The 23,629-nt window shown below is 38.2% G+C and overlaps 1 protein-coding gene across 2 annotated transcripts in view; it reads right to left on the bottom strand.

The window, feature by feature from the left end:
* Positions 1-537: 537 nt before the first annotated feature.
* The window catches only part of NEIL3 (nei like DNA glycosylase 3), a 56,860-nt gene continuing 33,768 nt past the window's right edge, over positions 538-23,629 (bottom strand). For both annotated transcript variants that reach the window (XM_032148958.2, XM_058436905.1), the window contains 4 exons: positions 11,932-12,101; positions 9,753-10,173; positions 2,771-2,945; positions 538-1,007 (listed from right to left, as the gene is read on the bottom strand). In XM_032148958.2, coding sequence (XP_032004849.1) covers positions 825-1,007; positions 2,771-2,945; positions 9,753-10,173; positions 11,932-12,101 — 949 coding nt within the window. In that variant the 3' untranslated portion in view covers positions 538-824. The remainder of the gene's footprint in view (positions 1,008-2,770; positions 2,946-9,752; positions 10,174-11,931; positions 12,102-23,629) is intronic.

Here is a 23,629-nt window from a genome sequence, read left to right as displayed (position 1 = left end):
GCCACCTTTGTGCTGTCCTTTAAAAAGAATAGATTCAACCAGTTCTGAAAGGACTTTTTTTTACAAGCATACAGAAACACCTTAAGAGTGACTTTTTATTGAGGAGGAACAATCATAGTGATCTCTGCTAAAATTTAAATAAAAGCAGCGGGGAGAGGGCGTTAGAAAAATGTAAATCAACCTCTCTTTTAAATGCCTACATGCAAGTTCTTTTCTTAAATGTTACTTTTATAGTCTGCATCCCCATCACTTTACATGAGAACACAAATTTGAAGTCATACAAGGTTTGGCACAGCCCCAGCATCTAACAGGAACTTAATGTTGGTTGCACAGAATTTTAAAAATAGACTTGTTCATAAAGGAAATCTTATTTCTTCAATTTTATTTAATAAAACAAGAAATATCTTTAATCATGTTATAGTGTTAGTACATGAGAAATGTATTCACTACAGACAGAATATCTTATTTTATTGTGTTGCATAATCCTTTCCTAAAAAAAAAACACTGCTTCTCCAGAGTTACAAGATACTAAAAGCATACTAAAAACACTTTATTGTCATTACTAAATGCATTAAATACACATCCTAAATGGAATATGCTGTATATCTGATGAAATACATAGAACGTTCATCAAGGCAAAAAGAAAACACGTAGCCAACGATGGAAAGATGGCACACACAAGAGAAAAAAAAAAAGAACAGTTCTCAAATATTGCAGTAACTTTTCAATGTATCACAGATATTCTACAACTTTTCTATGAAACAGAGGAGGACCAAACATTACACACAGTTTGAAGAGACTAAATGCCAGAGAATCTACAGATATTAGCATCCAGGAATAATTTTTATTCGTGGCCCATTTTCTGCCCACTGGAAAAAATTGCATTGTTTTTCCTTCCCAAGAGGACACACAAAAAAATTCTTTCCATTGTTAGGTCCAATCTTCAATACTGTTTTCATGATGGAACGTTTGCCATGGTTGCAGAACGGGAAGGACAAATCTGCCCACTGCAAGAAAAAAAGGTAAATTTACAAGTTTATATAAAAGTTTACATAAAAGAATCAAATAAGACTTACCCAGACTGAATTAGACAGATTCTATTATATTATTCTTACTAATTTTGACCGCAAGAGAGATATGAAAAAGGCTATCATATTTTTAGCAATACCATGAATATTGCTAATAATATTTTTATAGCATGATAATGATGTACAGGCTAACCCTAGGCACATGTGATTAGTGCCACATAATCTTCACTGCTGTTATCATTAATTTGACATTGTAAAATAGACAATTAGTCGTTGCCTTTAAAAAAGCTTATATCCTAAAAGAAGCATCTCTCTTGCAAATTTGTTTGAATCATGCAGAAAATGGTCATAATTCTGGGCTTCCCTTTGTCTAAAGGTATATTTACAGAAGTCTCTTCACTTTGTTAAGAATAATTGAAAACTAACAAAATCTTGCTGTAATCACCAACATCCCTGCTATAGGTTGGTTTCAGTTAAACCTGTAAGATCAGGCGAGGCACGGTGGCTCATGCCTTTAATCCCAGCACTTTGGGAGGCTGAGGTTGGAGGATAGCTTGAGCACAAGAGTTTGAAACCAGTCTGGGCAACATAGTGAGACCCTGTCTCTAAAAAAATCAACCAACCAACCAAACAACAACAAAAAAACCCCTGTAAGATCAAAGATTTGTCATGATTTTAATATTAAACTTCCTTAGGAAAAGAAAGAATCAAATACTTACCCAGACTAAATTAGACAGATTCTATTATATTATTCTTACTAATTTTGACCTCAAGAGAGATATGAAAAAGGCTATATTTTTAGCAATACCATGAATACTGCTAATATTTTCCCATTACATCTATAAAAGCTTCTTGAGGAGGAAATCTATGAATTTTGTAGGGTAGAGTTACACTGTGTTCAGAAATTGAGGTCTAAAATCACTATCCAATTTTCCCTGCGAAATTCCTTAAGAAGGTATCACATTGAAGACAGATATTTGATCTTTCAAAACGTCCAACCAGAAAATCTTTGCTCCAGCACTGACACATATCAATATTTTCTTTTTTCAGTTCTATTCCAGATGAAGAATAACTAGAAAAAATATGTATCTCTGAACATTAGAATCACACTCAGCCTGATGAGATGCCCACACTGAGGAAAACTGGAAGTGAGACTCACTAAACGGACTGGAGGTTCTTATCTGCTATCTTAGGTTCATCTTTAGGGACACATCCACAGACTGGGAGGGCATGAGGAATCGCCTATAGCTAAATTGCTGTTGTGCCATCACTTTTTTGGGTCAAGTGTGGTTAAGTAGGATTTGATAAGGTTATTGTAAATCCCAGGCATGTAAATGGTTTCTCATAAACCTTTATCCAATGCATAAACCAAAGGTTTTGATGTAGCACTGAAGCAGGAAGAACAAATTCTTACCTTGGATTATTAGGCACATATGTACTACTAGTACTTACTAGTCACTCAGTGTCTTTCTAACTTTACAAGCTAAGGGCAGCACTTCTAGACTTGTGATTATAAACATGACATACTCTAACAATGTAATAGCTATTATTTTATTAAATTTCTTTTGGCTGAACATCTGAATTTTAAGTTACTCAACATTCAAGCTTTAGACTGAATGCCAAAATGGCTATTTCAAATTTAAAGGTAAAAGGTAAAACTAGGAGAGTATTGCTATTTGTTATACATTAATAACCAAAGCATTTAATTACATTTTAGTAAGATAGATAAATCTTACACATACTTCAAAAAATCCACATTGTGCTTCTCTAGGTAGAGGACAGGCATAAAACTGCCTGCCCTTGTTTTCCCCATCCTTCCTCACAACTCGGAGAATGCAGAGGTGGTTGTGTTTACTGCAGCGAGGGCTGTCAGGATTTAAGGTACGAGGGCCATCTGTCACATTAATTTGAAGTTCACTGTAATGACAGGTTACAAAATTAAGTACAGCATAGGAGTGCTAAGGGACCATTCACACCACTTTACCCCCACATGTCAGAATTTCACTTGTACAAAGAAATTTTATCAAAAAGTGGACCTCGTTAACATTCGGTCATTATGCAAAATGCTGTCTTTATTCTTTGTTTTCCCAGGTAATTCTAATTTATTTCCGAAGTTACCTATGTACCTAAAACACGTAATTTAAATTTCTAAAGAACAAAAGCAGCCAGACTGTGTATCCAGTAAATCAAATTTTATTTTTCATTTGTGATATTCAGTTGTTTTCTTACCCAATATTACACTGTAGCCACTTCTTTTTCCTCTAAAATATTCTCAAGTCCAGGTTCTCCATTCCCACTGGCCCCAAAGCAGCTAGTCACAATCTTCTCTAATTATTTTCTCATCGGTAGCAAACTCTCATCAATGGCTCTGACAAGGCCATAGAAATCACTCTCTCTGCTGTCCACTTTAAAGACAATTTTCTATGCTTTTCTTTGATCAAGGCTACTATAATAGTCGCAATCATATTCCTGCAAGAAACAGGCTGGCTGGCAGAGAGCAAAAATATGAATTTTGTAAAGCTAGCAGGGAAGCTTTATTCTCCCCCATAATTAGGATCAAGAGTATTTGGAGGTTGTCCTCATACCCAGTGAACACAGGCTGGAAGCTGGCCTTGTACTGTAGCTGTATAAACAGAATTTTCTTTTTGAAAAGAAGCTTATTTAAATTTTCTATGTTGTGCATATTTTAATAATGACTTTATGAGAATTAGTTTTTTAATAAACTGAAGAGAAAGTGTTCACATTCATTAAAACCAGAAGTCCCCCTCTTAATATTCCTATTTTTTTAACTCTTTAATGATAAAATAGTTAATCCATTCTTTTCGGTAAATATCTAAAGAACAAAACTATCATTCTTAAATAATTGTTAAAAATACTTAAAAATCAAAGGTGATTTCCCTTTTTCCTTGCTTCCTAAACTGCATTTTTTACACACTTGTTTCTATGATGCCTCAATGCATCATATCTAATTGAAATGTTCAGAGAATGCAATCTTTTATTCGTGATGAAATGGACTGAAATTCATTTATATAAAGGATGCTTAAATATACTGCTTTGAAAATGTTTGCTGGGATGAACTCAAACATTCTGAGGGCAGTTTTTGAAGGTTTCTTCAATAGCCATTTGTAAAATAAGAGCAGCTGCAGGCATTGTTAAATAAATCGTTATCATTAAATACTTCACCAGCAACTATTTTGATGGTGCCTTTTCCAGGGTAGGGGGGTGGGGTGGTGGTTGTATTTTAGAGTCATGGGTAATATCAAATCAGAAATAGGAAAGCTGAGAGGCAAAGGACTTTTCTTTTCCACAACCTTTCAGTTCAACAACCCCCTTCAAAACTCCATTTCAACAATCTCCTCCAAAACTCCATTTCACCAATCTCCTCCAAAACTTTAACTTCAAGAGAAGCCAGATATCTGGACAGTTGTAGAGAAGTCAAGAGATTTCACAATTAAAGCAAGTGGTTCATAAACAATGCTCTCTTAAAATTAAAGGAGAAAAGATTAAGAATATTAACACAATTAATGAAATGATGCATTCTTATTAAAAATTGTGTGGACATAAAAACCGTTTTATGTATTATTTTAGAGGCGGCTGTTTTGGATAACGGTTGAACGTTTTCTAACCTACTTGTTTCAACCTAGAGAGCTCCAGGGTTCCACGTATCCAGGGAGAGGTTTAGATTCTCTATTAAAATTTTTCTGGGGAGAAGGGCCAAGGTAGAAGGTAGGATTAAAGTAGAAAGGAGAGGCCCAAATGTCATCTCTCTGCCTTCATTTCTGCCTTCCACTCCATTTCTTCCTTTAAAAATTAAATTAAAAACATAGCCACAGGCTGGGCACAGTGGCTCATGCCTGTAATCCCAGCACTTTGGGAGGCTGAGCTGGGCAGATCACCTGAGGTCGAGAGTTCAAGACCAGCCTGGCCAACATGGTGAAACCCCGTCTCTACTAAAAATACAAAATTAGCTGGGCGTGGTGGCATGTGCCTGTAATCCCAGCTACTTGGGAGGCTGAGTCAGGAGAATCGCTTGAACCCAGGAGGCAGAGGTTGCAGTGAGCTGAGATCGCGCCACTGCACTCCAGCCTGGCAACAGAACAAGACTCCATCTCAAAAAAAAACCAAAAACCAAAAAACAACAACAAAAAAAACATAGCCAAGTGTGATCTTATTCTTGGTACTCAGTGTGGTCCACTGACCAGAAGCATCAGCATCACCTGGAGCTTGTTAGCAAACACAGACGTATCCACCCCTACTCCTGATTGCCTGCAGAATCAGAATCTGCATGTTAGCAGGATTCCCAGGTGATTCGTATGCACATTAAGTTATGAAGCACTGAAGTAATGTAACCAAGATACTAATGCCACCTGTGATCACACTGGCTCTAAATATGCACAGCTAATCTTAATTTTACGATAGAAAACATTATCCAGGATAATTAAATGTTCTGATTAACTGAGGACATCTTAGTTCCTCTTTGTTTTATAAAAACTTTCTAAAATGTAGCAGATTTCTTACTTAAATGTAGCATACAGAATTGTTCATTTTAGTGATCATGACCATCATTTTGAATATTAATTCTGGGTTATAAATGATCTATTAATATAATAGATCGGGGATGGCAAACCTTTTCAGATAACATATTTTAGGCTTGCTGGTCTTATGGTCTAAGTTTGTTATCACAAAAAGCAGCCATAGAAAATATATAAACAAATGTAAATAAAGCTTTACACAAACAGGTGGTGGGATGGATTTGGCCCTGCTGGCTATAGTCTGCTCATGTACATGTTATTAGAATCAAGAACAATGCCTGAGGCATAATAGATTCTCAATACTTATTAATAAATAAAACTGAACAGAGACCAGACAAAAACTATCATCAAGAAGGAAGACATTACTAAGCACAGATCTGTAATTTTAAAGTGAATATTATTTTTTCATGGTAAATTTATCACAGTTTAACTGAGGGGTGTCCAATCTTGGCTTCCCTGGGCCACAGTGGAAGAAGAATTGTCTTGGGCCACACATAAAATACAGTAACCCTAATGATAGCTGATGAACTTAAAAAAAAAACAACACACAAAAAACTCATGTTTTAAGAAAGTTTACAAATTTGCGTTGGGCTGTGTTCAAAGCCGTCCAGCTCACAAGCCTTTGGTTGGACAAGCTTGGTTTAACTCATTTTGTAGATAGGGTGATTCATTATAATAAAAATACTGTCTGAATTTTTTGGATTAATCGGTCTCACTGAATGTAGATTTTGTCATACAGGATTATTTCAAGGATTAAAACAAACAAAAGTGAAGTGACTCATTCTGGATGGTCCTGGGTGGTTCTGAAATCCTTAGACTGAAAATTCCAAGAAGCAACCAAGAGACAAGGACATGGTGTCAGTACTTGCACTGGTGATTAAAGACAGATCTTCAACACCCCTGACGGCAGCAAACGTGAGAAAATATTAATGATTTTGTTATTGTCATTTCACCCTCCTATGTGAGCCTTTGCATCAACTCAGGAAAAATTTCAACCTAAAACGCATGCATTCTTTGAAAATGAATCACTGTGTTTTGCTCTGTGTTTACAATAATTGGATCGAGAACTTAAACTGTTTCTAGTAATTATTCTTAACTGTTTAAAAATGGGTTCAATCATCTAATTTATAAGCCAATAGCTGGACGGAATACACATCTATCTCAAGACCAATCAGAAAATACGCCTCATCAACACTGCATGGATTGTGTGGTAATGAGACCAGTAATTAAGAGAACAAAAGTCAAAGTAATTATCATATAATATTAAAGAAAAAACAAACTGGCTATAAATTATGAACGGACCACCTGCTTTAATAGTATTATGTTGTGAGCTTCTGCTAGGCATCTTGTCCACAAGATGAACACTATAGCTGCCAGACAAGGAGAAAAATGAAATAAATGACAGTAATTTGCAATTTATTCCTTGTAAAGTAGCTGGGTGCAGAAGGGCTGCTGGGTGAATTTATTTCATCACTTGACATTTATTCTGCTAGTTGATCTTGATTGATTGTGGAGTCTCAGTCCTGGTGTTCTTATATTCAATACATACACAGGCTGCAGCATTTCTAAGTAATGCTGTGCACTGTGATTAATCATATGATCCTGTTACTAATGGCTTATGAAGAAATCATTTAAATTTAAGGTTACATTAATGTTTTTTTAAATCCCTAATTCATTAGTTAAATTGTCTGAGATTTTCTACATTTTCTACAAAGCATTAAGGGAATAAAAATACACCAAGATATTTCATCTAGGTACAACAAATGCCACAATATTTTAAGATGATCACTTCTACTTTTCACTTAAGCCACGGAACAGAAAAGACTGTTCGGAGATGATTTTCTGCTCCAGGACAGCCTCCCAACTCAAACATTCTTAATTAACTCCTTCATGAACTTCCATCATGAGGCATTAATTAGGGTTAAAGTGAAAAGGTGGTGGATTTATCCAGTCAGTTAAAAGTTTAGCCCCCTTAGCTTACTTCAAATGTGAGTATATGAACAAAAGTTAAACCAGTTATCATAAATAATTATGAACAAAACATTTAAAAAACCAGTCAAGGATAAATCATCAGGATTAACTGATGGTAAATTTAGAGTTGGAATAGGCAATTTGGAGTAAATACATCTATTGAGCAAAGACTGTCTCAGAATTTGTTATGAAATAAGCTTAAGGATTCCTACAGGTTGCTCTAGTTTACACCAAATGGTCCCTCATCCCACTGCTGAGAGGAGGCATCTACCCATCAGTAAAGGCATAGTTAATAAGAGGAAAAGCCAGCGAATCTCAGAATTCCACCTGAGATTACTCTAGGTCCCAACCAAAGTACACTCCTCCATATCCATAGGTTCCCAATCCATGAATTCAACCAACCTTGGATCGAAAATATTTGGAAACAAAAAATAATAATAATGAAACAATAAAAAATTATACAAAATATACAGTATAACAATTATTTACACAACTTTACACTGAATTCAGTATTATAAGAAGTAATGCAGAGATGAGTTAAATATATGAAAAGGTGTGCATAGGTTATATGCAAGGACTATGCCATTTCATATCAGGGACTTGAGCATCTGCAGATTTTGGTATCCTGGGGGGTGGTCCTGGAACAAATCCCTTGAGGATACTGAGGGATGACTGTAACTCTTTCTCTGCCTGTCTCCCATTGGCAAGAAAACACATACATGGGAGGACGACCCTCCATTTATGTGATATAAATTCTCCACTTATTTAAAAATGCTGGATGTAAGTCAGCTGCTTTCTGAAGGAAAAAAGAAAGCAGCCGAGAAAAGAAAATAGTGGAGAAATGTGTCCTCTGTTGGAGATATAACATCGGGTTGCCATAGTTAGGAATTCCAGATAAAGTGACTGGGAGGGCCAGATAAAGGGGGAAGGAGGGTCAAAAGAAAATTGTTTCAGGAGCTGCCAATAATCATTAAGGAAAAGAGAGGATGACATTATGTATTAAAATTTCTGTATTACAGGTGACAAAAATGAGGGTGTTCTCCTGGACATGTAGCTGGAAGTCCTATAAAATATATCTGCTCTGGTAGTATTTATTAGTTAGAATTACAACTTTTGAATTTCAGATACAAAGTAGCAAGCATGCTTTTTAGGACTTTTAGTTAAAGAACAACACCAGGTGTAGTGGCTCACGCCTGTAATCCCAGCACTTTGGGAGGCTGAGGTGGGCAGATCACCTGAGGTCAGGAGTTCAAGACCAGCCTGGCCAACAGGGCGAAACCCGGTCTCTACTAAAAACACACAAAAAAATTAGCTGAGTGTTGTTGCAGTGAGGCGAGATTGCGCCATTGCACTCCAGCTGGGCGACAAGAGCAAAATGCCATCTCAAAGAAAAAAATAAAAATAAACACCACCTCACATGACTGTTTGAGATCCATTCACGTTCTTTAACAGAAAGGTCACTAGAGGCATCTCAGACCCCTCCTTTTAGAACACAGTATACTTACTGAAGTTTTATAAAAAGTAGTTCCCCGTTTGGAAGACTATCTTTCATTGGAAGGAAATGTTAAAAAATGCTAACTGGTTATTGATAAGCAATATGATTATGTGTGACAAATATTTTTCTTTATACTTTACAATATTTGCCAAATATTCTGTATTGATCATGTGTATGGTTATTGTCAGAAAAAAAAACCCAACTTTTTATACATGTAGGAAATTACGTTTTCCATTTCCTTCCCTTCTCTAACATTATAATCTAGAGAAGGGAAAGGAGGCAACTACTGTAACAGTCTTTCAGGGTTTGATTCATGTTACCAAAAGTAATTCAACTTCCTTAGCAACGGACAATTTCCGTCTTAAAACTTAATGCAACCGGCAGGGTGTGGTGGCTCACGCCTGTAATCCCAGCACCTTGAGAGGCCAAGGTGGGCAGATAACTTGAGATCAGGAGATTGAGACCAGCCTGGCCAACATGGTGAAAGCCCGTCTCTACTGAAAATACAAAAATTAGTTGGGCCTGATGGCATGTGTCTGTAATCTCAGCTACTTGGGAGGCTGAGGCAGGAGAATCACTTGAACGTGGGAGGCAGAGGTTGCAGTGAGCTGAGATCACACCACTGCACTGTAGCCTAGGTGACAGAGTGAGACCTCATCTAAAAAAAAAAAAAAAAAAAAGCAATTATCTTAAAGACCTTAAAGACCAAGGTTAAAAGCATCATACCTGTTAGAATATGTAGGGTTGCAGCTTTTAAGCTCTGGTGATGAGTAGTGGGCCGTTTTCAGTTTTTTATGTGCTGGGCTACATAATTGAGATTCTGAACTGATTGTAGGTGATATGTTTACTTTGCTGGATAGTTGAGTTATATTGTTTGTTCTCTTCTTGGAGGGGTGCTGTGTATCATTCAAACAAACATAAGTAGGAGGAGAGTTTTGAAACTCCTCATCTAGTATCTGGTTTTGCTTTGTTTTTCTTTCCAAAGTACTGGATTTATTGCTAAAATCAGTCAAGACAAGAGTTGTAGTTCCAAATGCAGTTTTCCTGTTGATCTTGACTTCTGTATGAGGTTTTCCAAAAGTATTACACGGGTACTTCATTAAGTGGCTAAAGACAGTAGAATTTTCTTCATTCTTGAGCGCTGAATCTGGAAGGAGAGATAAGTAATTCTGCAGTAGTCCCATAAATATAACATGCTGATTATGTGAAACATCTTTTTATTTGATTAAAAAATTTACTTCACTTTATTACAGTGAACTAATATATAGAACTAATAACACAAAGTTAGCTCAGACAAGTCAGAATTAATCATCTTCTAGCTAGGAAATGAAATACTACGTAAAATGCAAAATTTCGACTTACAGAAACCCAGACACGGGTTTAACAAAGATTTATATTTGCTTTTTATTATGTTTAAGCATTTAAAGGTCATTCAGGTATCAGTTTTGCTAATATTAGGCAAAGTATTAAAAAGTGGTAATTAAGAGATGATACCCCATAAAGCTTTAGGTCAGCAGTTAGAGACCTGTTTCTAGACTACCAGGAATGACAAGACAAAGTGAAAGGCTTATTTAAAATAAGTAAAGATGAATTACAAAGACTTAACATCTTTTTTTTTTTTTTTTTTGAAACGGAGTCTTGCTCTGTCGCCCAGGCTGGAGTGCAGTGGTGCAATCTCGGCTCACTGCAACCTCCACCTCCCAGGTTCATGCCATTCTCCTGCCTCAGCCTCTCAAGTAGCTGGGATTACGGGCACCCGCCACCATGCCTGGCTAATTTTTTGTATTTTTAGTAGAGATGGGGTTTCACCGTGTTAGCCAAGATGGTCTTGATCTCCTCACCTCATGATCCACCTGCCTCAGCCTCCCAAAGTGCTGGGATTACAAGTGTGAGCCACCGTGACGGGCCAGACTTAACACCTATTAAATACAATGTTTCAACAGAGTATCCTAGGATTTTGGAATCTGTGCTATAATAACATTCTATACTATCATTAAGATGTCTTTCTGACTCAGAAACATTAACAAGAAAATAGTTAATGAGACATATAAATGCATTTCAGAATGTTGAAATCAATGTGGCAACCTAAGATTGTGTTTTTCCATGGGTTCTGTCTCTGCTGAAGGATACTGAAGAAGGAGGGATGGAAATAGGAGATGCAGCACAGCAAAGCTGTGTAAGGGGTGATGTCTGCCTTTCTGGCCCAGGGAACAAAACACAATATGACAGTTGACACAATGCGGGGGTGCATAAGTCAGGAATGAACTTTCTCATCTCTAACTGAAGAAAGAAATAACACTTTGAGAATACAATAGAAGCCGCAGCAATGAGATGGCTCTTAATCACAGGTTTCCTCTGAGGTTTTACATGCTCTAAATGCATGAAATCGTGAGCTATAAAGAGTTATTTTGAAGGATTTCAATGAAATCAGTAGAATTGTCTGGATAAAGATTTTAATAACAAGGGGTAGAAGGGATAAAGAAGAGAAAAAATTCAGCATTTTTCTATTCCACCTGCAAAGATATTCTTACAGAAATCCTCCCTTTCAATTTATGAAACACTTGGACTGAATAACAAACTCGAAAGTTGCTGAAATCTGCATAAAACAAAGCTTTATTGAATAATTCATTAGAAACAGTAGAGAACAGATGTGATCATCTCCATATTTTTGAGATACAAAGGCACATACTGTTATAGCACAAACATGCTTTCCCTGCCTGTTAAAAAAAATACTCAACAGAATATTAGCATGGTTTACATGTAAAAACTGACAATTCCTTTAAACCTTTGAGAAAAAAATTTTATTTAGTTATGGAATATCAAGATGGAGCAAGATATATTCCTGACTTTGTATAATTAACCCTTTAAGAAATGTAACAAACTCGAAATCAAAATTCAGTCTTACCAACAGGCCTTGAGGTCAAGCAAGCATCACATGCCTTAGAAGAGGGCTTATTGATTAAAGTACACACCACACAGGTCCACTGCTCCTCAGACTTCCGAGCCACAGAGTCCATAACATGATCCACCCTGCTAGATGTCCAACTGATTATAGTATTTCTAGGCGGTAGCTTGCTATAAGATAATTTTTAAAATGAATCATTAACATTGTTATTACTGCCTTGTTCTTGTCTAGGTATTTTAGAAATGATTACAGAACCATTAATACCCCAATGCTATCTCTTTATTATTGCTTAGAAGTTAGTACTGTATCTTAGAGTCTTTTTTTTTTTTTGTAGAGATGGGGTCTTGCTCTGCCATCCAGGCTACAGTGCAATGGCACCATTAGAGTTCACTGCAGCCTTGAACTCCTGGACTCAAACAATCCTCCCACCTGAATCTCCTGAGGAGCTAGGACTACAGGTGCACATCAGCATGCTTGGCTAATTTTTAAATTTTTAGTAGAGACAGAATGCTATGTTGCCTAGGCTGGTCTCGAACTCCTGGCCTCAAGTAATCTTCCTGCCTCAGCCTCCCAAAGCTCTGGGATTAAGGCATAAGCCACCTCACCCGGCCAGAGTAAAATGTTTTCACCTGGACCCTTTAACAACTAATTGTTGTTAAAGTGAGAAACATCAAATAAAATTATTTAGAGTCAAATAATTGAGTATTTTTTTAAAAAACCAACTAAAAATATTTGATATCACAATAGGAAGTATTTCTCAAATAATATTTTAAGTAATTGGTACTTTTTCCCAAACAAAATGAAAATACCTTTATACACTTAAATTATGGGAAAATACACCTATGCAGAAATTAGAGGATTGAAAGACGTGAAAGTTTTACATTTACTTCATGTGCACAGGAAACTCAGGAAACTCTAGAATTTCTCTACAGTATCTGCTGAGCACTATGTAAATTCACTAATTCATAATGATGAAAAAAGATATCTTTTTGTGTTATTTCCCTTCATGTAAGACTGTTTCATGGTGGAGAGCCAATTAATAGATTAGCAAGCAAACAATAAAACCCTGATTTTTGGCCACAAATATAAATCATGATTCTCCATCTGAAGTCCTTCATTGACCATGTATTTTTACACAAAATGCCTTTATTTGGCTGTGACATAGTCCTACTCTCTAATGCACAGCTAGCTATAGGTCTGGACATAGAGCATGTCACACGGTTAAGCAACCATGGCAGTATCACGGATTCCCTTCATGATCCCAAACATTAATACTGAAAAAAGCTCTTGCAGGTAAAGGCTATGTATCTTACATTTCAGAACATGAGTTCTTTGACTTTCAAAGGTAACCTTGTCTCCTGTGACATTTTGTTCCTTACATATAATTACACTAGTTTTAAAATTCAGGAGTGTCTGGTAAAATAATAAATAGAATAAGAAAATCTGAAAGTAAGATACATCTCATTAGGATTCTTTTATCTTTACTTCCCTTGACTTTTAATGCCACTCAGTATTTATTATCCCTATGGAATATCAGATCTTCTACAGAATTTGTTTATTTGACCTAATCTCTGTCTTCTACTAACTTACTTTGAAAGGCAGCATGATGCATTTATCTATAATTAAACAAACACAATTTAAATGACTTTTAGATTTTCCATGTGCTCCAACTTTTCTGTATTTTCATTTTCTTCTGTCCTATAAGTTTCCCTGATCATAAGGAGAATTTTATTGTTACATATGGAGGCTTTGGAAACATTCTTGCCTTTCCTTACTGCTCCATTTCTTAATCACTCATTAATAAATTCTTCCCAATCTCCACTTGGATGTGTAAGAAGAATCTCAAACTTAATATGTTGTAGTAAGATGAATAATGGCCTCCCAAAGACATAGGGCACAATTCCAGGAATCGATAAATGTTACTTATAAAGAAGGAGAGTTTTGCAGATGTAATTAACGATCTTGGCATAGAGAGATTATTTTGGATTAGCTGGTGGTCCCTTAACCCAATCACAAGTGTCTTTGTAAGAGAGAGGCTGGGGGAGATTTGATACATACTGAAGAGAAGGCAAGGAGACCACAGAGGCAGAGGTTGCAGTGATGTAGCCACACATGAAAGAATGCCAGCAGCACCAGAAGCAAGAAGAGGAAAGGAATATGATTCCCCCCAGTGCTTCCAGAGGGAGCACAGTCCTACACACACCTTTTAGCATCCAGCATTTGAGTGAATGCATTTCTGTTGCTTTAAGCTACCAAGGTCATGATAATTTACGATGGCAGCCAGTGGAAGTGAATACAGATAAAATTCATGACCCATCAGGCCGGGCGTGGTGGCTCACACCTGTAATCCCAGCACTTTGGAAGGCTGAGATGGGCGGATCACGAGATCAAAGATCCAGACCATCCTGGCTAACATGGTGAAACCCTGTCTCTACTAAAAATACAAAAAAAAAAAAAATTAGCCGGGCATGGTGGCGGGTGCCTGTAGTCCCAGCTACTCGGGAGGCTGAGGCAGGAGAATGGCATGAACCCAGGAGGCAGAGCTTGCAGTGAGCCGAGATCGTGCCACTGCACTCCAGCCTGGGTGACAGAGCGAGACTCCGGCTAACAGCAGATCTCTCCGCAGAAACTCTACAAGCCAGAAGAGAGTGGGGGCCAATATTCAACATTCTTAAAGAAAAGAATTTTCAACTCAGAATTTCATATCCAGCCAAACTAAGCTTCATAAGTGAAGGAGAAATAAAATCCTTTATGGACGAGCAAATGCTGAGAGATTTTGTCACCACCAGACCTGCCTTACAACAGCTCCTGAAGGAAGCGCTAAACATGGAAAGGAACAACCGGTACCAGCCACTGCAAAAACATGCCAAATTGTAAAAACCATCGATGCTAGGAAGAAACTGCATCAAGTAACGAGCAAAATAACCAGCTAACATCATAATGACAAGATCAAATTCACAGATAACAATATTAACCTTAAATGTAAATGGGCTAAATGCTCCAATTAAAAGACACAGACTGGCAAATTGCACAAAGAGTCAAGACCCATCAGTGTGCTGTATTCAGGAAACCCATCTCACGTGCAGAGACACACATAGACTCAAAATAAAGGGATGGAGGAAGATCTACCAAGCAAATGGAAAACAAAAAAAGGCAGGGGTTGCAATCCTAATCTCTGATAAAACAGACTTTAAACCAACAAAGATCAAAAGAGACAAAGAAGGCCATTACATAATGGTAAAGGGATCAATTCAACAAGAAGAGCTAACTATCCTAAATATATATGCACCCAATACAGGAGCACCCAGATTCATAAAGCAAGTCCTTAGAGACCCACAAAGAGACTCAGACTCCCACACAATAATAATGCGAGATTTTACCACCCCACTGTCAACATTAGACAGATCGACGAGACAGAAAGTTAACAAGGATATCCAGGAATTGAACTCAGCTCTGCACCAAGCAGACCTAATAGACATCTACAGAACTCTCCACCCCAAATCAACAGAATATACATTCTTTTCAGCACCACACCACATCTATTCCAAAACTGACCACATAGTTGGAAGAAAAGCACTCCACAGCAAATGTAAAACAACAGAAATTATAACAAACTATCTCTCAGACCACAGCGCAATCAAACTGGAACTCGGGATTAAGAAACTCACTCAAAACCGCTCAACTACATGGAAACTGAACAACCTGCTCCTGAATGACTACTGGGTACATAACGAAATGAAGGCAGAAATAAAGATGTTCTTTGAAACCAACGAGAGCAAAGACACAACATACCAGAATCTCTGGGACACATTTAAGGCAGTGTGTAGAGGGAAATTTATACCACTAAATGCCCACAAGAGAAAGCAGGAAAGATCTAAAATTGACACCCTAACATCACAATTAAAAGAACTAGAGAAGAAAGAGCAAATACATTCAAAAGCTAGCAGAAGGCAAGAAATAACTAAGATCAGAGCAGAACTGAAGGAGATAGAGACACAAAAAACCCTTCAAAAAATCAATGAATCCAGGAGCTGGTTTTAGGAAAAGATCAACAAAATTGATAGACGGCTAGCAAGACTAATAAAGAAGAAAAGAGAGAAGAATCAAATAGATGCAATAAAAAATGATAAAGGGGATATCACCACTGATGCTACAGAAATACAAACTACCATCAGAGAATACTATAAACATCTCTATGCAAATAAACTAGAAAATCTAGAAGAAATGGATAAATTCCTCGACATATACACCCTCCCAAGACTAAACCTGGAAGAAGTTGAATCTCTGAATAGACCAATAACAGGTTCTGAAATTGAGGCAATAATTAATAGCTTACCAACCAAAAAAAGTCCAGGACCAGATGGATTCACAGCCGAATTCTACCAGAGGTACAAGGAGGAGCTGGTACCATTCCTTCTGAAACTAGTCCAATCAACAGAAAAAGAGGGAATCCTCCCTAACTCATTTTATGAGGCCAGTATCAACCTGATACCAAAGCCTGGCAGAGACACAACAAAAAAAAAGAGAATTTTAGACCAATATCCCTGATGAACATCGATGCAAAAATCCTCAATAAAATACTGGCAAACCGAATCCAGCAACACATCAAAAAGCTTATCCACCATGATCAAGTGGGGTTCATCCTGGGATGCAAGGCTGGTTCAACATATGCAAATCAATAAACATAATCCAGCATATAAATAGAACCAAAGACAAAAACCACATGATTATCTCAATAGATGCGGGAAAGGCCTTTGATAAAATTCAACAACTCTTCATGCTAAAAACTCTTAATAAATTAGGTATTGATGGGATGTATCTCAAAATAATAAGAGCTATCTATGACAAACCCACAGCCAATATCATACTGAATGGACAAAAATGGGAAGCATTCCCTTTGAAAACTGGCACAAGACAGGGATGACCTCTCTCACCACTCCTATTCAACATAGTGTTGGAAGTTCTGACCAGGGCAATCAGGCAGGAGAAGGAAATAAAGGGTATTCAATTAGGAAAAGAGGAAGTCAAATTGTCCCTGTTTGCAGATGACATGATTGTATATCTAGAAAACCCCATCATCTCAGCCCAAAATCTCCTTAAGCTGATAGGCAACTTCAGCAAAGTCTCAGGATACAAAATCAATGTGCAAAAATCACAATCATTCTTATACACCAATAATAGACAAACAGAGAGCCAAATCATGAGTGAACTCCCATTCACAATTGCTTCAAAGAGAATAAAATACCTAGGAATCCAACTTACAAGGGATGTGAAGGACCTCTTCAAGGAGAACTACAAACCACTGCTCAATGAAATCAAAGAGGATACAAACAAATGGAAGAACATTCCATGCTCATGGGTAGGAAGAATCAATATCGTGAAAATGGCCATACTGCCCAAGGTAATTTATAGATTCAATGCCATCCCCATCAAGCTACCAAAGACTTTCTTCACAGAATTGGAAAAAACTACTTTAAAGTTCATATGGAACCAAAAAAGAGCCCGCATTGCCAAGTCAATCCTAAGTCAAAAGAACAAAACTGGAGGCATCACGCTACCTGACTTCAAACTATACTACAAGGCTACAGTAACCAAAACAGCATGGTACTGGTACCAAAACAGAGATATAGACCAATGGAACAGAACAGAGCCCACAGAAATAATGCCGCATATCTACAACTATCTGATCTTTGACAAACCTGACAAAAACAAGAAATGGGGAAAGGATTCCCTATTTAATACATGGTGCTGGGAAAACTGGCTAGCCATATGTAGAAAGCTGAAACTGGATCCCTTCCTTACACCTTATACAAAAATTAAGTCAAGATGGATTAAAGACTTACATGTTAGACCTAAAACCATAAAAACCCTAGATGAAAACCTAGGCAATACCATTCAAGACATAGGCGTGGGCAAGGACTTCATGTCTAAAACACCAAAAGCAATGGCAACAAAAGCCAAAATTGACAAATGGGATCTAATTAAACCAAAGACCTCCTGCTCAGCAAAAGAAACACCATCAGTGTGAACAGGCAACCTACAGAATGGAGAAAATTTTTGCAATCTGCTCATCTGACAAAGGGCTAATATCCAGAATCCACAATGAACTCAAACAAATTTACAAGAAAAAAACAACCCCATCAAAAAGTGGGTAAAGGATATGAACAGACACTTCTCAAAAGTAGACATTTATGCAGTCAAAAAACACATGAAACAATGCTCATCATCACTGGCCATCAGAGAAATGCAAATCAAAACCACAATGAGATACCATCTCACACCAGTTAGAATGGCCATCATTAAAAAAGTAGGAAACAACAGGTGCTGGAGAGGATGTGGAGAAATAGGAACACTTTTACACTGTTGGTGGGACCATAAACTAGTTCAACCATTGTGGAAGTCAGTGTGGCGATTCCTCAGAGATCTAGAACTAGAAATACCATTTGACCCAGCCATCCCATTACTGGGTATATACCCAAAGGATTATAAAGCATGCTGCTATAAAGACACATGCACACGTATGTTTATTGGGGCACTATTCACAATAGCAAAGACTTGGAACCATCCCAAATGTCCAACAATTATAGACTGGATTAAGAAAATGTGGCACATATACACCACGGAATACTATGCAGCCATAAAAAATGATGAGTTCATGTCCTTTGTAGGGACATGGATGAAGCTGGAAACCATCATTCTCAGCAAACTATCGCAAGGACAAAAAACCAAACACTGCGTGTTCTCACTCATAGGTGGGAATTGAACAGTGAGAACACATGGACACAGGAAGGGGAACATCACACACCGATAACAATAATAAGCGCAATGATAGAAGCGAAAATTAAATGATTTAACACAAATAAAGTGCCAACAATAAAAAAAAAATTCATGATCCACCAATCTGGAATTCTACTATTCTATCTCATGTCAGGAAATGGCATCAACATCACTCAATTCATCAGGCCCAGACCTAGAAGTCATTCTTAACACTTCCTTTCCTCACATCCCACTTCCAGTCCATCAGCAAATCCGGTGGGATCTGCAGATGCAAATTTCCATGAAGCAAAAGTTTAACTTTCCATGGCTTGATGTGTCCTCTGCGGACTGGGGTGGGCAGCATGGAGAATGGGAGCCGTAACTCAGCCACATGCTGGGGGCTCAGAGGATTGCAGGCAGCGGTAGTCCTGGGGCCTGGGTGCTGCCAGCATCACCTCACATCTGCTCAGTGCCCAGGGAAAATATTGCCCTGGTGACCCCAAGGAGCAGGAGGACTCTGCCCTGAAGCTTGAGGGGAAGGACCTGGACAAGAGATACTGCATCATTCTGTGCTCACAGGCCACCGTGATCCAGGCTGCCAGGCCACTCTACCCCTATACTACCCACCCTAACTCAGAAACAACCAGGTAGAGGGGGGGAACCTGAGGCACCTGAGGAAGATCAAAGGGCTGGGGTTCTCAAAGTCAAGTTCTCAGGCCAGCAGCATGCGCATCATGTGGGAATGTGTTAGACATGCAGATTCTCAGGCCCCTCCTCAGACCCACTGAATCCCCAGCTCTGGGGGTGGGGCCCGGCAATCTGTGTTTTCACAAGCCCTTCAGAAAATGCTGGTACACACTGAAGTTTGAGAGGCACTGCTCTCAGGGTTTCCTTACAGAGAAGTACTGCTTAAAGAAAAGATAGAGGAAGCTGGAGATGTGTCACTCTCAACAGCCAATTGTGAAGCTAAAAGTTTTCTCATCTAGTCATAATAAAAGATGTAATGATATTGTTGGTGGTCATATGAAAAGGCAATCAAGGAGTTTGCAGCCAAAAGCATGAAGGAACACAATTACACAGCTGTGTCAGGCAGTGAACTAATAATATCTCATTTTTCTGATGTTTGTGGTGTTTAAAAAATATAATTTGTTGTGCTTTCTTATTCTAAATATTCACATTAGGACCTAACGTTGTAGTAATAATTTTTTATTGTTTTTCATAAATAAGGCCCCCTAAATTATATAAATTTCTGGCCTTAACCCTACCTCAACTTCCAAAATTATCCTAAATTCAACCTTTTTTTCCCACCACTTCCTCTGTCTTCCCTGTCACCAGCATTTACCACCTGCATTACTGTTGAGAGCCCCCGATGTTGCCGCTTCACTCTGGTTCCATGACAGTCACTATTCCACACAGCAGCCCAAATCATCCTCAGAAAACCCAAGTCAGTTCATGCTGCCCTCCTGCTCAAAATCTCCCAGTGGCTTCCCAGCTCAAAGTAGGGCAACAGTCACCACAGCGATTAAGCTTTTCAAACATTAAGTCAGTTATTTCACGCCCATTCAAAACCCCCCAAAGGCTCCCCATTCTGCTCAGAATCTTTCCTTGGCCAAGCCGACTCTGCACGCTCCTTGGTCCCTCCCAAGCAGACAGGCTCCCTCTGTCTCTCATTCCCTCTGCTTGGTTCAGTCATACATGCCTTCTTTCTCTTCCTTGAACAACTCAGAGGCTTTATGCTTTTCTGGGCTACCTTCTTTGAAATTTTTCCCCCACCCTCAGATTGTTACAAGTCATCAGATCTTTTCAACAAAGTCCTCCCCACGGACTTATCTGCCACCCTATCAAAAATGAGCCGTCTCTGTCACTATCCACTACTGTGGCTGATGTTCTTGAGAACACTAATCACCACTTATCATTGCCTCATGTCTTATACATGTATGTATAGATAGGTTTTTTTCTTTTTCTTTTGAGACGGAGTCTCGCTCTGTTGCCCAGGGTGGAGTGCATTGGTGCGATCTCGGCTCACTGCAACCTCCACCTCCCAGGTTCAAGCAATTATCCTGCCTCAGTCTCCCAAGTAGCTGGGACTACTACAGGCACACGCCACCATGCCCAGCTAATTCTTGTATTTTTCGTAGAGATGGGGTTTCCCATGTTGGCCAGGCTGGTCTCAATCTCTTGACCTCGTGAACCTCCCTCTCAGCCTTTTAAAGTGCTGGGATTACAGATGTGAGCCACCATACCTGGCCCAAGAACCGTAATTTCTTGACACATAACCTAAAGAACTTTACCAGAAATGATCTGAGATGATAGCTGAATCTGGTAGTATTTGCAATCTCTGGGAATGCACGGAGGAGAGGCAGAAAGGTCCAATGGTGAGCCTTGCTGTTGCCTTAACTTTGATGACCAAAAGAAAAGGAGCCCATGAAAGAGAGGTAGAAGAAACAGTGCTATAGGAACAAAGATGGGAAGTGATGGAGAGAATTAAATTCAACTGAGTTGGCTGGCACAGTGGCTTACACCTGTAGTTCCAACACTCTGGACAGCTGAGGCAGGAGGATCGCTGGAGGCCAGGAGTTCAAAACCAGCCTGGGCAACATAACAAGACTCCATCTCTAAAAATAAAAATAAAAAATTAGCCAAGCATGATGGTGCATGCCTGTTGTCCCAGCTACTTGGGAGGCTGAGGCAGGAGGGTCACCTGAGCCCAGGAGTTCGAGATCACAGTGAGCTATAATCACTCCACTGCACTCCTATCTTTAAAAAGATTACAATTTTAAAAATTTAAAAATAATTCAATTGAGTTAGAGAGGGTGAAGCTTGAAGAAGCCTATTTAAGACCTCTGGGAAATAGGTGATTTTCAAGAGAGCAGTTGTAATAGATATGTAGGGGCAAAATTTGTTCATTAAGCCTATATTTATTGAATATTTGTAGATAACTATATTCCAGTGGGAGGAGATCTTTTTAAGAAAAAACTTGGCTGGGTGTGGTGGCTCATGCCTATAATCCCATCACTTTGGGAGGTCAAGGTGGATGGATCACCTGAGGCAAGGAGTTCCAGACCAGCCTGGCCAACATAGTGAAACGCTGTCTCTACTGAAAATACCAAAAATTAGCAGGCGTGGTAGCATGCGCCTGTGATTCCAGCCAGAATCTTTGAACCTAGAAGTGAATTGTAGTGCCGAGTCGGCCATGATCTCAAACAGGTGAATATTCATTCTTCTCAAAAAAAAAAAAGAACCAATGTCTTCCCTGTGTGCAGCTTTCCAAATGTTCTCCCTGTATACTTTCCCATGTGTTGTTTTGTCTTTCAGAAAATCCTTTTCCTACCTCTTGTCTTTGATGAATTCCTATTTCTTTCTATACTAAGCTCAAAGACTGCCTCTTTCAGAAAGACTTCCTTGTCCTTCCCAGGTAGACTTAAGGGTTTCTTCTTCCATTCTTCCATTGCCATTAGGATAAACACATCCCTTTACAACACTTCCATTACGGTGCTTTATCTATTTACCATTTACTTCCCACATTAGCCCTTGAGCACTTTGAGAGGCTGTGTTCTATTTTGTCTTTGTATTCCAAGTACCTGGCGTATAGTAGACCCTAATAAATAAAGTAAATAACAATTAAAAAAATTTAAAGTCCCTAATGAAAGGTAAAGACTACCTCCTCTGTTTTCTTTAAAGGAAATAATACTCACATACATAAATTATATTAGCTAGCAAATAATTAAGAACCAACAATAAGCCGGACACGGTAGCTCACACCTGTAATCCTAGCACTTTGGGAGGCCAAGGCAGGCGGATCACTTGAGCTCAGGAGTTTGAGACCAGCCTGGCCAACATGGCGAAACCCCGTCTCTACTAAAAATACAAAAATTAGCCAGGCATGGTGGTGGGTGCCTGTAATCCCAGCTACTCGGGAGGCTGAAGTAGGAGAATCACTTGAACCCAGGAGACGTAAGTTGCAGTCAGCCGAGATCACACCACTGTACTCCAGCCTGGGTGATGAGAGCGAGACTCCAAGACTCCAACTCAGAAAAAAAAAAAAAAGAACCAACAATAAATAGTATCAGTATTAAAAGTGTGATGTGATCAGTAGAAACTGGAAAATTGGGGGAGGACTTCATGAATTCAGGAAGCTTTCAGCAAGAGAAGAAACAGGAGGACTTAGATAACTGGTAGTGGCCTTTTCAGACTTTTTCAACTTAACTTGAAATGACTTTTCATTAAAATGAGAAAATTTAATCAACATAAAAAAGGTTCAAATACTCATCCAGAAAATAAATGGGATGTACTTATTCATAGAAAAATCTAAGAACAGGGCAAATCACCCTGGTTTTCAAGCTTTTTAAAATATGTAAACATTTATTTCGCAGTATATAGTTGGTTTTCCAAACAAAGTCTTAAGCTAACTGCCAGTGTAGAAAACAGAATCAGGTTGGGAGGTAAGAGGGATTACAAGCCCCAGAACATTTTCAGCACAGCCTTCCCTAACTCATAGGTCTCTTTCGGGGAACCGTGGGGTCTTTGAAATCTAGTTTCAAAAAAATCTTTGACATTGACAACTATTTATATGATAAATAACATATTTATTTGATAATTTTTTAATCTCAGAAGATATCAATTCATAGAAAACCAATATCGAACATTAATCATTTATTTAGTAGACAAATATATATTGAAGGTCTTCTATCTGCCAGCTACTGTGTTCAACGCAGTATCTAGTTACTTAGTCAAATAAATGTATACCTATATTATAAAAAAGTTCCTGATCATAAAAAACTATGAAAGTTCTTGTTCATAAAAAAATTATGAATGTTCATAAAAAATTAAAAAACATAAGTGTGTATTTTATATATATGTAATTATCTAAATGTATTTCAGATATCTATGATAGTAACACGGGGTGAAGCAGCTGAGTGGAAGAAGATATAGAGTGGCGTAG

Source organism: Hylobates moloch, unplaced genomic scaffold (assembly GCF_009828535.3).
Source record: "Hylobates moloch isolate HMO894 unplaced genomic scaffold, HMol_V3 SCAFFOLD_3, whole genome shotgun sequence".
In the NCBI taxonomy this organism is placed as follows: domain Eukaryota; kingdom Metazoa; phylum Chordata; class Mammalia; order Primates; family Hylobatidae; genus Hylobates; species Hylobates moloch.
The sequence above is the reverse complement of the archived record's forward strand: the minus strand, read 5'-3'. Positions and strand labels throughout refer to the sequence as shown.